The 15,606-nt window shown below is 54.8% G+C and overlaps 3 protein-coding genes across 3 annotated transcripts; 1 reads left to right on the forward strand and 2 right to left on the reverse strand.

Moving 5' to 3' along the window:
* Positions 1–5,261: 5,261 nt before the first annotated feature.
* Positions 5,262–11,210, forward strand: IE81DRAFT_323543 (hypothetical protein). Its single transcript, XM_025513978.1, has 16 exons — positions 5,262–5,777; positions 5,928–6,221; positions 6,323–6,328; positions 6,402–6,720; positions 6,841–6,958; positions 7,020–7,126; positions 7,198–7,263; positions 7,333–7,484; positions 7,568–8,218; positions 8,293–9,309; positions 9,390–9,776; positions 9,847–9,994; positions 10,054–10,198; positions 10,264–10,394; positions 10,472–10,591; positions 10,674–11,210. Exons 1-16 carry the CDS (start codon positions 5,534–5,536, stop codon positions 10,942–10,944), a joined length of 4,176 nt encoding a protein of 1,391 aa, XP_025369549.1. The 5' UTR covers positions 5,262–5,533; the 3' UTR covers positions 10,945–11,210.
* Positions 11,072–13,065, reverse strand: IE81DRAFT_313742 (putative MSP1-intra-mitochondrial sorting protein). The gene is made up of 6 exons (XM_025512492.1): positions 12,631–13,065; positions 12,275–12,478; positions 12,118–12,200; positions 11,891–12,048; positions 11,390–11,811; positions 11,072–11,305 (listed from the first exon to the last, which is right to left on the reverse strand). The coding sequence occupies exons 1-6, from the start codon at positions 12,821–12,823 to the stop codon at positions 11,244–11,246; spliced, it is 1,122 nt and encodes a 373-aa protein (XP_025369550.1). The 5' UTR covers positions 12,824–13,065; the 3' UTR covers positions 11,072–11,243.
* Positions 13,066–13,165: 100 nt separating this feature from the next.
* IE81DRAFT_135158 (GroES-like protein) lies at positions 13,166–14,830 on the reverse strand. Its single transcript, XM_025510299.1, has 3 exons — positions 14,163–14,830; positions 13,270–14,088; positions 13,166–13,180 (listed from the first exon to the last, which is right to left on the reverse strand). The coding sequence occupies exons 1-2, from the start codon at positions 14,748–14,750 to the stop codon at positions 13,597–13,599; spliced, it is 1,080 nt and encodes a 359-aa protein (XP_025369551.1). The 5' UTR covers positions 14,751–14,830; the 3' UTR covers positions 13,166–13,180; positions 13,270–13,596.
* Positions 14,831–15,606: the final 776 nt, after the last annotated feature.

Consider the following 15,606-nt stretch of genomic DNA (forward strand, 5'->3'; position numbering starts at 1 on the left):
GAAGACCTGGAGCAAAGCAAGCGGGCAAGACGCCAGATGCTCGTGTGCGTCTCCGCGACGAGGTGATTGCTCGAGGTCAAGTGCGAGTGCGTTGTGAATTGCCCAATCGAAACGAGTCTTCGGCCATGCTACGCGCGCGCTGCGTGTCCAGCGGTGAGCGAGCCACGGAAAAGCTTGACTTGATCGCTGCTGTATAGCAGCAGGGGCATATTATATAGATATATATAGAGACGTGTGCGTAGGCGGGAGGCGCGGCTGGCGCGATGCACCGCACGAGCCCCGCTCGACATGCGCCCGCACACAGCGTCGGCACCAATATCCCACGCGACTATATTTGGCGAGCGCGCGCGGGTGGACATGTCATCAGCAGCCGGACGAGTGTCCACCGCAATTGATAGACGACTCTGACAGCTAACGTGAGACCGCCGAACCTGCACGATTCACCGGAGTCAAAGCTAGGTTTGAGAGCTACTCTGCCGCGGGAGTGCTGCAGGACAATGCTGATACACGCGACCACAATTCATGCTGCTGCTGAGGATGTCTACGCGGCTATCGGCGCCAGGCGAAGTCGTGAGTGCCTACAATCCTCGCAGCATGTATGCTGGCGCTCGTGCCGCCCTCCACCCAAGAGACTGAATGCGCAAGCAACGTCCACGAACGAGGTCTGGATCGCGCGACAGCAGACACAATCAGAATGCGAACTGAGTGAACTGAGTGCCACTGCTCCCTGAGGCCTCCTTTCCCCTCTCTCGTCTCGTCCTACGAGGCCATTCCATGACGACGCGTACGATGTTCACGTTGCAGTTCAACCAAATGTTGCTATGCCGCCCGCGATTCATGCCATCTAAGCTGGTCGTAATCACAGGACTACCGCTACGCGCTTTCCTCGCACCGAGCCGCAACGTGATCGCACCTGATACTGCCGACATGGCAATCGTCAACGAACGCGCCAAAGCGGTCGAAGTCCTTGCCCGAACGCAACATCTCATCAGAAGGCTGAGCAGTACGATCGTCAGGAACCTCCAGAAGCGGTGATACCGCCGCTACCCGGCTACGTGCGACGCTGGTACCTGAGGATGCGATGAAGCGAGACAGAGAAGGGGGGAAAAGCGGACCGACGACTCACCCGAGTTACGATGCAGTGACTACAGAGGTGAAGCTCGTTTCAAAGGTTGCCGAAGGGTGATTTGCGTGGCGCCCGAGCAGTAGGGACGTGGCGAGAAGGCTGAGGAGTCACTCGTGGCACGCGAAGAAGCTTGTGCAGCAAGTCTCGTAATGGGCGGGCGACTTTTGCCAGGTGATTGGATAGTCAGCGCTCGTCGCGCGCTTGTCACCGCAAAGAGCTGTTTGCGTCGCTGCAGCCTGAAGAGAGGAAAGCGGCGAGGGGAATGCCAGTCCGAGCTCGGCCCGAAATGGATGACGCGGATGGGACGCGGATACAGCGCGAATGGCAGTTGGAGGGAAAGATGGAAGCGAGTGCGATCGAGACGATCGACTCGCGCTATGTGGAGCCCTCTGCGCGATAGAGCGATGCGTAGATTGGCGAACAGCCGGATGAAGCTTGCGAGCTGGCGTTGAAAGGGTCAGCGAGGTGCAAGGAAAGAACCTATCGTGAGAGCGTGCTGACTGAAGGTAATGTTGGGCGGTCGGATGGTGAAGGAGTGGTATATGGAAGACAGCGTCGAAATGAGGGTGGAAGCGGTTTGTGAGAGGTGGCGATGGGGTCCTCTCTCACATGAATCGAATGGTGAATGACGGATGCAGAAGCGCATTACACAGTAGTCACAGTCAGAGTCACAACAGTCACACAGTCACAGTTGTGAGCGAGCGAGCCTGGTGGGAAATACCCGCGAGAAGCGCAGTTGTGTGCGTCACTCAAGCTGCAGCCAGCACCTCTCTGTCTGGCTGTGGCTGCTGCTGCTGTTGCAGCCCCCGAACATCACGCACACAGCGACAGCCATCAGAGCCACAACGACCACATGCGGCGCGACACGCGACTCCTTTACGCACACGGTATGCAGGCAGAGGCAGCGGCAGCGGCAGCATCCAGGTGGACGAAGCGATCTCCTGAGGTGAGGCAGGCAAGCAGCAGGCCTCGTCCCAGTCGCAATGCTCGGATCGCAGGCAAGGTTAGCCCGTCCACTTCCTGGTACTCAGACCGCAATCAAGAGTCAAGAGTCGTGAGTGTTCTGAGTGCACCTGCGGTCCTGCCCTTCGGTAGCTTTTTGAAGCTTTTGTAGCAGGTTGCCCTGCCAAGCCTGACCTGCCGAAAGCTCACGTCCACTTCGAAAGCGCCCTTTAGCGAACTTTGACGCGTGAGTCCATATTCAAGATTGTTGTGATTGTGATTGTGACGTATTAATGAGGTCAAAGCTCATGTGTGCTCCAGCGTGGGGACACGAGCAATCCGCGCTGGCTTGCCCTCTTCCTCATGCCATGCCCGGGTGCAGGTGCTTGCAGCACTTCCACCAGATGTAATCTGCCTTTCAGGACTCGTACTGAAACTACAGCGAGGAGCGCGCATGCATGCAGCACCCGCACCCAGACTCACGACTGGTGAATGCTTGTGATGCGGAAGTCTAGGCGTGAGAAGGTCGATCGGAGTCTTAAACGTCTGATGGCGACCTATCAGCGTGCAACAATCACGGCTTTGTTTTCCCTCGTCACCGCTTAGCGCCCATCCGGACTTGTGGTTCTAGACTCTACACTTGCATCCCATCTGGAGGTCAGCCTTGAGTAAAGGTTTACAAGTTCACGAGTCATGCGATGGACCCTACGGTCTCTATCCTAGGGGCTACTTTGGTGTCTTCGAGGTCAGCGCGTAGAATCTGGTCGGCCCCCACCTGGATGCTGTCGAGTGACGCTCTTGACTTGACACTAGGACCGCTCGCCACGCGGACACCTCACGGTCACGAGCCAACCATATGTCTTGCCGTCCGCATGTTGCAAGACAATGACGAGCTCGTTTTGGAATCGCGCTCTGAGACGTTTCAAGTCCGCCGACTTCACCCCGCCTCTTGATCGGAACCCCAAGACGGCCCCTGAAGGCAGAACCTCTGCCATCTCTCCAAGCTAACAAAAAACGTTTTGTCAGTAGTATGACTGACGGCATAGCAGCCGTGCGAGAGTCAGAGGTTCGCAACCGAGATTGCCGCTAAGCCGGATGATCATCTAGCCATGCTACGTATTTAGAAGCACTTCACCACGATGTGATGTGCCAAAAAGCAAGGCTGAGGCCTCCTCACGAGTTACTCCGAGACGGCTCCGAAGCCTCCAAGCAAGATTGCGCAAGCTGATACTGTCGTCTACGTAACTGATTCATCGTGTCTCGTGAGTGCGGTACAGTATCCCGCGGTAAGTCGACTCACGAAATTTGGTCGATTCTCCTCAATCGAATCAGCGACGTCTTTGGGCACCAGTCCGTGTCTGTCTGCATGGGCTGTGACGTTCACGATTCCCGCATGCCGAATCACGAATGGCACAGCGGTCTATATGCAGCTACGCACGCAGAGTCGCATGGAGAGTGTCTCACTCGCTCGGTGCTAAAGCTAGGCGACTCCAGCCTCGCCGACAGCAACCGAACAAGCCAAGCCACGAGTCTCAGCTTGTTCTCTGCGGCCATCAGAGGCTACACAGAGCGGAGTTCATGACTGACGCGCATAGCAATAATCATGAATTAGTGGGATGGCAGTAGTAGTAGTAGTAGTAGTACCTGTTGACATACAAAGTTTAGCGGTTTCGGAACCAGCATCGACGTGGTTGGCGCTTCAAGACTCCGAGTCGTGATGAGTACAGCTGATGAAGCTAGCTCTCGGACGTACTATTATTACTGTAGACCGCACATGCCTGTACGGATGTGTATGCGAACCGCTACATGATGGTGAGAACTCCGATAGTCTGGGTCCGCTTCCCACGGACTGGGCGCTAATGTGGGACAGGGGGTTCCGCGTCTGCTGATGCTCGCTTTGAAACAAGCCAAGGCTTTTGTGTGGGCCTGCGTCGCTGTCACCGCGTCACGATCCTTGAATCTGATGACTCATCAGAATCGCGACCCGCAGCCACAACGCACGACGTGCCGCGCACTTACAGTGTGAGTAGGTAACTCATCCTGGCTTGATTGATTCTGAAGCATTTCACGGACTCCGACTGATCAGGATCGTGTTGATCGTCTTTTGCACGAACTGTGAAATCTAGACGAAGCTCGGCGTGCTGCGCGTTCCACGGACCGGCACGGCACGGCAATTTGGACAAGAAGCCGGTACGACGCTGGCGCTAAATAGAAAGCTACATCACGTGACGTCGATACGAGGCGACACAGCCTCTTGTCTCGAACCTCTTCTTATGCGTGGCATTCACGATTGTGATTCTGTCTTCGTGCAGCTCACAAGTATCTACAGCTTCGCATAGATAGAAGAGACTGAAGCTGATATGATCATTCTCATAAGGTGCAGTACGCTTACGTCTGAGCCACGCAGACTCATCAGCATTACGCTTCACACGGCAACGATTGAATATCAGTGCCTGGATCATCATCCCTCGCCCTGAAGATCTTGCAGGGTGACATTCTGTTATACTGGGACGCTGCTAGTACTAGACTCAGATGCCTCGAACCCGTACGCTGCTTCGCCGTCGCCTGGTCGAGTGCGCATAAGCCTGATGAGGAGCTGCGGGGCCATCAATGTCGCCTTGAGCTCCCTCGCCCGTTGCCAGCCTGGGGCATGCGAATTCAAACCCGGTAACCACTGCGAGTCCATCACACGATCCTGAAACAAGAATGTTTGATGTTACGGAGAAGTGAAGGGCTGGCACAAGAAGTCTTGAATGCAATGGTGAATGTTGAAACAGGCACGAGTGGTGAGTGCGAAAGATGATCCACAAGCTCGAATCCTGGAACATCAGGTGCGGGTCACGCAGCTGTTATTGTGAAGCAGGTCAAAAAGTCAAGCCGCCCCATCCAACGTGCATGACGCACGGACTCGCTCGAAGTCAGTCAACATTTTAATTCACGATTTTAATTTTGATTCGATTCTTGGTTCCATGATTTGATTCCAACCCCGACGCGCTGCGCCATCCAGGGTCACGACTCCACGAGTCACGAGTCACGCGTCTGTTGTGTGACGGACAGCACGTACGCGGGCTGCAGTCGCGCGCAGATTCCATATTCGATCATCGTGAGCGGCATGCATGCACGGACGCAATCCGTGCAGCCATGCATCGATCCCTGCTGTGCGCTTGTTGCTGCCTCTGGCGTATCTTCGACACTCGTGACTCCCTTTCTGGCACGTAATGTACCTCCGCTGCTGATGGGAATTCAGGAAGGAAGCGACTATTCCCAGGAAGGAAGCGACTCGCTGATGTCCAACGGCAGCGGCTGTCACTTGGTGTTTTGTCGACTCCCACATGCGCCCATGAGGATCCCAGGCTGAACCGAACCGCTTCGATCACGAACACCTCGATCATTCCAGAAGGCATCCACGACCGCCCCCATCAATCTTCGCCATTTCCATTGCGCCAGCCACCTGGCAAATCCAGCATGGCGGAGATCATCTCTAAAGATCACGCCGCCTCTGGGCCAGAGCCTGATGGGCTTGCATCGCTGTCCAAAAAGGACGCCCAAGAGACCGCAGCCCTTCACAACAAGCTCCAAGCGGATGCGGCCAATGGGGCGAACATTGTGGAACTGGATGAGCACGCTACGCCAGAACAGAAGGCTGCCGAGGCTAAACGTCGAATGAACGAGATCAAACCTCCGAAAGAAAAGGAGGGCGGCGGAATGGGTGAGTAAGATCATGATTGACCAGCAGTCTCGTGCTGGTCAGGCTAGCATCGTGACGGAATCTCCATCGGACACGCTCTCAGGTCCTTCTGGGCAAGGGCAGAACCACGACTCTTCGTGCTGACTCTCTCGTGCCTTGCAACGGCGATAGGTATGGCGTCGGACATTGGCGGGAAGCGAGTGCCCGCGACCATGACTGCCGCAGACATTGACAGGGTCTCGAAGCTGGAGGGTCAGCTTGGTGATGGATCAGGCAAGGCGGGTGCGCCTACTGTGCAACTACCAAAGGACGCCATTGCCGGTCATACGGGGATGGCCTCCCACATGCTCGAAGGCCAACCGCATCTCAAGCCCAACGAGGAGGAGACGCGAGCTCATCCTGAGACGCAGCTTATCAGCAAATACCTTTCTGATCAGTGGTATGGGCGATTCTACTGGGATGCTGGTGAGTCCTGGTATGCAGGAGCGGCGTCGCGCTGCGCGAAGCGGTGCTAGGTGCTGAGATTGCACTGACCATTGCCAAACACTACGCAAATTGGATTCCAGCAATCAGTGAGTTGACTGGGCATACACGCTGGCTTAATCGACCAGAAAGCTCATGTGCATGCGTTGATACGCGCCTCAGTGATATTTGCTGTCCTTACAACATACTTCGCTACTCGTTTTGGAGGAGGCATCATGGCAATGTTCGTCATCGGAGGTGTATGCTCGACGTACTACAATGCATCTATGCGCAGGACGCGTCAAAGAGCAAGAGACGACATTGCCCGAGAGCTTGCCAAGAAACACATGATGACCGAAAATGAGACCGCAGGGTGGATCAACGAATTCATGAGACGCTTTTGGCTCATTTATGAGCCTGTGCTCAGCGCGACGGTCATCCAGACCGTCGATGCTATTCTTGTGCAGCAATGTCCGAGCTTTCTCGACTCAATCAGGCTGACGTGAGTGACCCCTAAGTGCGAGCGCTTGAGCGCGGTTGCGGAACAGCAGCTGCTTACTCGCGTACATCTGATGATTGTCGACCGCTGACTCGTGGATCTCATTGCCCTTTTCGTGCACAGGACATTCACGCTTGGCACCAAAGCACCCCTCATCGACTTTGTCAGAACATTTCCTGCGACAGAGGATGACGTTGTTTGCATGGACTGGAAGATCTCCTTCACTCCGAATGACACACAGGTGAGCATGCTGTCTGTATCATCGAAGCGACCTCTTGCTGAGCCTCCAATTGCTCTCACAGGACCTCACCGTGCGACAAGTAGCCCGCAAAATCAACCCTAAAGTGTGCCTGACCATCCGTCTGGGCAAAGGCGTTGTCGGAGCTGGTATCCCCATTTTGGTTGAAGAGTAAGTCAACGAGCTACATCGCGGAAAATCTGACGCTCACATCATATTCTGCTGATGAACACGTCGTGCAGCATTTCCTTCACTGCTCATGCGCGAATCAAGATGAAGCTGATTTCAACCTTCCCGCACGTGCAAACGTAAGTACGATTTGATACCGGCCAATTGGAGAGCTGGCAAGGGCTGACACCCTTTCAACTGCCTAATAGGGTGGACCTCTCCTTGATGTCACCTCCCACATTTGACTTCGTGCTGAAGCCAGTCGGAGGCAACACGTTTGGCTTCGACATTATGAGCGTCGTTCCCGGTCTGGAAGGCTTCATCAAGGGCCAAGTCGATGCCAATGTTGGTCCCATGATGTGTGAGTTTGGCAGCACAGGAAGAAAATCTGCGTACGTCGTGCTCACCTTTAGTCTTCCGTTTACCTTCCTACCCCACTGGCAGACAATCCCAACCAATTCACGATCAATCTCGAAGAGCTGCTTTCGGGCACTCCGCTCGACACTGCGTGTGGAGTGCTCCAGGTTACCATCTGGAACGCCCGCAACCTCAAAGCGGTCAAGCTGGGAGGCGGCACACCGGACCCGTACATTGCCGTGTCCATCGACGCGAAGGATACTCTTGCAAAGACAAAGTACAAGCACTCTACTTCTAACCCACAGTACAAGTCCAGCCATTTCGTCCTTCTCAACAGCCTCAACGGAATGCTCACCTTTTCGGTCATGGACTTCAACGAGCATCGATCCGACTCACACATTGGCCAAGCTGCGTTCGACCTCGCAGAGCTTGAGGCCGAACCTGAGCACGAGAATTTGAGCACGCCGGTTGTGCACGAAGCCAGGGAACGTGGCTCGTTGCAGTACTCACTGTCCTACTATCCTGTCATCAAACCTGAAGTCGGTCCAGATGGGAAACCTGAGCCCCTGCCTGAGACCGTATCTGGCGTCGTCCGACTCACAATTCATCAAGTGAAGGGCCTTGACAAACCAGCTGGTATCATTCGTGACGCCAACCCGAAGGCGCGTCTTTTGCTGAACGGCAAAAAGATTAAAGAGACGCGTGTGATTAAGAAGACTTTGGATCCCATTTTCGAAGGTGAGTCTTACAGCAGACGAAGCTAGGCCAGTGATGCTTGTCGCTCACTAAAACTCTACTTTGATGTGGCGAAGAACACTTCGAATTCTTGGTTACTGAGCGACGCAAAGCCGTTATTGGTATCCAAGTCGTCGATCACGCCTCGCCTGCAGGGTACCTGAGCGTCAAGTTGGACGATCTGCTCGCCGCTAAAGAGCGTCAGCAGGACTGGTTCCCATTGACCCGCTCTAAGGAAGGCCGCGTGCGGATGTCTGCTCAGTGGAAGCCTGTCCTCATGAGCGGCAGTATGAATGGAGGATCGGGCTATGTGCCATCCATTGGAGTTCTTAAGTTCCACATGCACAGAGCAAAGGAGGTCAAGAATGTCGAAGCTGCAATGGGAGGAAAGTCGGACCCATACGTCACACTCAAGCTGCGTGGTCAGCAAGTGGATGGTTCGGTGATCGTCAACAACAACTTGAGTCCAGAATGGGACGAGATCCTGTACGCTCCGGTCCACTCGCTCAAGGAAAAGGTCACGATCGAAGTCATGGACTACCAAAACAGTAGCAAAGACCGTTCACTCGGAACCACGGAAGTCAATGTCGCTGAGCTGGCCAACGAAGGCAGAGGCACCCGCGAAGTGCCCTTCACCGGCACCGGTAAGAGCAGACGAAAAGATAAGATCCACCTCGGTCGCGGCGCCTACAAGGGTGAAATCGAGTACGACGTCGAGTTCCTTGGCGCTACTGCACTTCATGGCGTTGAATTTGAGGGCGCTGGCAACGAAGCTGCTAAGAAGGCAGGTGACGGCGAGGACGAGGATGGTGACGATCCCGATGCCAAGGAGGGCGCCGAAGCTGAAGAGGATGCTGCTCTTGGAGAGGACGCCAAAGCCATGACCAAAGCAACTGTCTCTTCGGGCCTGAAGGAGGACGATGCGGCTGCCACGCAAACGTCGTTGGCGCACCAAGCCTCCCAGAAAACCCACAAGAAGAAGGAGTCGGTGGCCACACTTGCTTCAGTCAAGACCGCCGCTACCGCCCAAACAGACGTTTCCAAAAAAGCTGTGGAGGGGGTCGAAATGTCGCGCGAGCAGCTTCTGAATTCTCGTGAGTGGCAACCATCTCACAAAGCCAACCAACGAGGCCCAAATAAGCTGACTGAAGTGTTGCGTACACTCGCGCGCCAGAATCGGGCATCCTTGTGTTCAATCTTCTTGGTGGCCAGCTGGCGAGAAAGAATGCTCGACTTGAGGTCTCCTTTGACGATGGGTACTGGCCAGTGTATACCACTGAAGCTTCTAGGACGGAAAAGTGCACGTGGGACGAGGTTGGCGAAGCGGTCATCAAAGAGCTCGACTGGAGCCGCATGTGGCTCAAGCTTCGCACTGGCTCGAACGACAATGACATCTTCGCTGAGTTTCAAGGGAACACCAAAGATGTACTTGAAAGGACGCTGGACAAGGTTGGCGAACTCACCTTGGCTTCGGACGCTGGGGGAGGAACCTCCACTGTGTCGCTCACGTGCAAGTACATTCCTTGCGATGTACACCTCGAGCCCGTAGAGAGCGTCAACAGTTAGTCGGCCATGCTTTGTGGCGTCAAGGTGATGCGAATGCTAACGCTGACCGCCTACTTTTCCGACAGACACCGGCTTTATGCGTGTTGACGTGGTCAGCGCCAAGAACCTGCGGGCCGCAGACCGCGGCGGCAAGTCTGACCCCTACGTCAAATTCAATTTGAACGGCAAAGAGACTTTCAAGTCAAAGATCGTCAAGAAGACAGTCAATCCTGAGTGAGTCGTCTGCGTCGCTTCACACGGACCTCTTGCTGACCTATTAGATCTCTTTGCAGATTCAATGAGTCACTTGGGGAGTGTGAGGTGCCATCTCGCGTCAAGGCGGAAGCCCTCTTCGAAATATTCGATTGGGACCAGGTTGGCATTGATGACAAGCTTGGCGAAGCTCGTTTAGATCTCTCCGATCTTGAGCCCTTCCAGGTATGTCCATCGCAGATTCGGCGTACGACAAGAGAGCTGACCGTCGGCTCGTCACTGGTCCACAGGCTACCGAAAAGGTGTTGCCGGTGACAGGGAAGGGTGCTGGAGAGGGCGGTTTCCTCACCGTTCGGCTGGTCTTCCGTCCAGAGTTCATCGCGACGCGCGGCCGCAAGGGTACCTCGCTCAATCTTGGCAGGTGAGTCTTAGAGAGTGATCAGTTCCACGAGATGGGCTAGTCGTCTAACGACATTATGTCATTTGTATTGCTATTAGGACCTTCACTGCTGTCGGTGGAGTTGCTGGAGGCGTTGGACGTCTTGGATACGCCGGAGTCAGTGGCGTGGGCAAGCTTGGCGTGGCGGGTGTTGGCGGTGTGGGCAAGGGTGTGGGCACGTAAGTGGCAACGAAATGCTGACCGGTGCCCTTTGACCGAAGCTTTGACATCTAATCATCCGCCTGGCCCTTTGCTTTGCAGCATTGGTAAAGGCGCCTTTGGCCTTGTCACTGGACGAGGGCGACGAACTCCCAGTCAATCAAATGGCGTCATTGCCGAAGACGGCGAAGAGATCCCTGCGGTGCCAGCTCTGCCGGATGGTGTCACTCCTGCGCCCATCGCTGGCGTGCCGTACGACCACCCAAATGCTCAAGGAGCCATAATGAATGCTGAGACGCAAAGCATCGCAGCTAGTACCAACACGGGCACGCCTAAACGTCGATCTAGATTCTTCCACCGAAGCAGAGACTAGATGGTCGTTACATCGCCAAACGAAGCGCTCGGCCCTTTTGCGCCTTCCGCTCCTTTCATCCCTACACCCTTTGACACGTCTCGTTGCCTTTGCGTCCTTCCACACGCACCATCACACTCTCTTTTCTGGAGCGCAATGCCCGCTTTCATTCCGATACTCGCACGTTTAAGGTGGAGCTACCCCACATCCGCGAAATTCGATGTGCTAGCACGTGTGCCTTTGATGCGCGGGATCACGACTGAAGTCGCTGGGACCGCAGCACTAGAGAAAATTACATTACATTCTCGCCCTCTGCTCGACTAATTATCTATGGGATCCTGCTCGATCGTGCCGGGAGCGGCATAGTTGGTATTCAAGCCGTCTGTCAAGCAAGGCGAGAAATGGCGCTCGTCTGAACGTGAGCCTCCATGCCGTCAGCAAACGTCATCTTCCAAAAGTGACTCACCCACGACGAAAAAGTCGCTGTTTCTCAAAGGTCTGCTCTGAGGTCTAGACTGTTTCCCAGCCAATTCCGCCTTCTCTTCGGCCGTTCCAGCGCCCCTTAGGACCTCTACGCTTTGCCTGCCTTTTCCGCTTCTCAAGTATTCCCTGACCGGTTGCATAGCTGCGTTCCTGCAGGTCTCTTTGATCTCACTTCCACTGAAGCCCTCGGTCCGCTTGATGACGGCCGACATGTCGAATTTGGGATCGAGGTTCACGCCTGCGAGCATGATTGTCAGAATTTTGCCCCTTTGCACAGCATCTGGCAGTTTGACGGGATACCGCTTGGGCATACGTCGAAGAATGGCAGCATCGATGGCTGTCGGTCTGTTCGTAGCGCCCAGAACGACGATACGGTCTGAAGAAGATGTCAGACCATCCCACAATCTAATGAGACGCCCAGAGCAGAGGATCATGTTGAGCAAGTAAATGTGAGCAAGACGTCGAGCAGATTGGGCCAACTCACGTCATGAATTCGGCCTTCATCATCCCCGTGACTTCATGATCAGCACCACTCCTTTCTCTCATGAAGGAATCGATCTCGTCAATGAAGATGATGGCAGGTTGCAACTTCTGCGCCAATGAGAACAGACCTGCTACCAGCTTGTTCGACTCGCCAAACCACTGTTGAATGGGGAAACGGTGTGAGACTCAGCACGTCGCTCGCGCTGCAATGCGCGGAAGGCGGCTCACCTTGTTGGTCAAAGTAGAGACGTGCATGTTGATGAAGGTCGCGCCGCTCTCCTTTGCAAGAGCCTTGGCCAGCATCGTCTTTCCTACAACCCAAAAGTATGCGATCATCAGCGATGTCCTGGCAAAAATACTGCCAGCCACCTCGAGCGCTACTCACCTGTTCCGGGAGGACCAAAGAGCAAAACACCCTTGGGAGCTCCAAGCAGACCATTCTTTCCCGCCGCTCCCGCAAAGAGCTCCGGATAGCACAAGGGCGCAATGACGCTCTCTTGCAGCGATGAGATGATGCTCTCCAGCCCACCAATTGAATCGAACGTCTCTTGGATTTGATGTGGTAAAATGAGCTCTGTTGCAATTTGCTCTGCGATGGATACGGGCCACGGAACGATCGTGAGTCTGACAACGCCTGTACCGAGTTCACAGCTATGCGCATACATAGGTAGGACCAAGTCGCACTCGAATTCATGTAGCGTACATGCACCACCTTCGGCGTAAGGGTCACGCCCAACTCACCCTCGTACTCATTCAGCTGCACATTCTTTCCCAGCCGAGCAAGCTTGTCCCCGCTCGTCTTTTTCGCATCCAGCCTCTTTTGTCTCTGAGGATCATTGCCCTGTAGGATGGCTCGGATGGCATAGTAAGCGGCTAGATTGGTAAGACCTAGTAGAACCAAGTCCACCACTAGCTTCTTGGTCGAGTCCTTCATGGTGAGCAAGGAGTGGCGAGGTCTTGCAAGCGCGACAGTAAAGGGTTGCGCCAAAGCTCGGTAGGTACAGTGGACCAAGAGATGAGCGTGAGCTGTATCAATCGAACCGAAGCGAAGGAGAGTCTTTGTCTATATGCGCAGGCAGGATGGATGGAAGGAAAGCCAAAAGAGATGGACGATACGGCCTGAAGGTGAGCTCTTCTCTAGTCATGAGTGCCGGCTTCCAGTTGAGCTGTGACGGGTATGCGCGCATGCATCAATCCATCGACCTAAAAGCGTGCGTTCGCATTCAAATTCAAGATTATCACGGATTCACGCGGGCGCAGCAGCCACCGCTGCGCTCGAGCATCACGTGATCTGAAAGTGGGTTGCATTCAAATTCAAAATTCTAGTATACGCTTTCCAAGCGTGACCCAGACTCGTGACTTGATAAGTCAGTCACTCACATTTCCATTCACGATTGCCATACACCTACGACATGTCCGCACAAGACTTCTGTCGCTTTGCTTGTCCCTCCCGCGTGTTTCACCGTTGCCTTTTTCCCGTCCAAATACGCACTACTTGACCTTCTACATCACTCAACACCGTTCACTTCGACATCGTGTCTGCCGCGTCGAAGAGTCAAGTGCAAACACTCGCAGCTCGTCGAGGCTTACCACTACGGTCAATGAAATATTGTCACGAGCAGGCAGACCTGCGCGTCCATGCATTACGAGTATTGATGGCTACTTTGCTGTTGCTTGCAAAAACCGGTCTGACCTGACTATGCAGTGTCAAGCGTCATGCGGACGAATGATGATCTTGACGCCGCTCGCCGTCTTGTTGGCTTCGAGTGCTTGCTCGATGGCGGGCAATCCACCGTTGATGAGGCGGGTCCTGTTGGGTACGAACTTGCCCTCCTTGAGCCATCCAGTAAGGGCCTTGAAGAAGGGCACCGAGATGGGTCTGACATGCGGCAGACTGCCCATACCCAGGATAAAGCTGATATCGACGCCAGCTTGTTTGGCTTCTGCTTTGACAGCCTGGCTAGGCGGTATGACGCTTATCATGTTCAGCTTGCCCGTCTTGTTGCCTGAAGAGCGTTGCAGGATTTCTATGGCTAGTTTGTTCGTGGACTCTTCGCTGATGGCATCGTACACGTAGTCCACTGCAAGACCGCGCAGCGCCGAGACGTAGTGCGTAGCATCCGCCACGTTTCGGTCAAGCACAGCTGTAGCACCCAGCTGCTTGAGGTGCTCATGATGGCTGGGCGAAGATCCGGTAATCTGGCAGCGCAAGGATTACATTTTGGCTTAAGTGCGCCCCAATCCATCGCATTGCAGCTGGCCTTCGGACTCACAATTTGTGTGTAGCCCGATAGTCTGGCGAGCTGGATGACGTACTGCCCAACGGATGAGGAGCCTCCAAGAACGACGAGCGCTTTGCCCTTGCCAGCAGCGTCGCCCTTTGGTTCCCATGGGCCGGGCTTGGTAGGGGTGCTTGAAGTGTCGTGGTACATGCCCACGAGAGCGCACGCGCTAGCGAGAGAGATGCCCGCCGCCTCTTCCTCCGTGATGTTGCTGGGTCTGAGGGCAGCCAGCTCGGCAGGCATGACGGCATACTGCTGCAGAGTGGAGTTTCTAGGATTTCCTATAATACCCTGGAAGAAGACTGGATCGCCCACCTTGAGATGAGAGGAGTCCACACTGCTACCTACAGCTGCTACAATGCCTGCAGCGTCGGAGCCGAGTGGAGTGGGATATTCCTTCAGGTAGGGATACGTGTCCGGCTCGTCCCTCATCTTCCAATCCACTGGGTTGATGGCTGCAGCCGTGATCTTGATCAGCACTTCATCAGGCTTTGGCTCGGGTGTTGGCACATCTTTGATCACCGTCTTGGCTCTAGGAGCCTCGACAATAGCGCTCTTGAATGTCCTTGGGACGGACATGCTGGTTTGCGTTGCTCGATCTGATGGGGCCCCTCGTCCAGAACTAGGTGTGCGTATCTGTGTGACGGTCGATGTGTGATGACATTCGAGACAAGGGCAAGACAAGCTGCTGCTTTATAAAACCACCCCGCAAACAGCTATAGAGCAGCAGCTAGCCCCACCTAGCGAGTCAAGCTATGGACCGGTCGACCTCCACCCCGAAATGCAAGCCCGGAAGATGCAGCTTGGAGCAAGTGCGGCTCGCAACTATGATGACCGGAGTTAAGAGCAAAGGAATCCGTGCGGAGGCGCCGGAGAAAGCGTGGGGCTACAATCCTCATGACTGTGCACAGCAGTCACGAGTCGCTTGATTAGCCGGCTGCCCTCCTCACGTGCACGCATGCCAACTCATTCACCCCTGACTGTTTCAATGATGGAATGTCACCAGCTATATAGCACCCGCGCGCACGTCTTGCCTTTAAGAATGCAGGACGCTGGCAGTGACAGACGGCCCACGCAGCATCAAAGCTTGGTACTATGTGGACAAGCTCACGCTCAGAACACGCGTCTCGGCAAAATCTCATTCGAACGGGAGCGAGATCCGGAACAAAAGTCCATCTCGCGATGACATGCTTCGGCCGTACCACACGCTGACCGCCAGGTTGCACCACACCAGGCGTGCCCACGCGCCAGTCCCGCAACTCAAGAGGCGTCGGCGCACATTCCTGGACATCAGACTATTCTCAACTGAACGTCTGATTTATTCTCACTGTCTTGAAACTCGTCGATCGTACATCGACCTTCATACTTGTAAGCTGACCCTCCAGCCCCGTTTGAGTGTGTCTTGGAAGTATTTTGCGAAGGTACAGGGAGTGAG

This window comes from Ceraceosorus guamensis (assembly GCF_003144195.1).
Source record: "Ceraceosorus guamensis strain MCA 4658 unplaced genomic scaffold IE81scaffold_30, whole genome shotgun sequence".
Taxonomy (NCBI): domain Eukaryota; kingdom Fungi; phylum Basidiomycota; class Exobasidiomycetes; order Ceraceosorales; family Ceraceosoraceae; genus Ceraceosorus; species Ceraceosorus guamensis.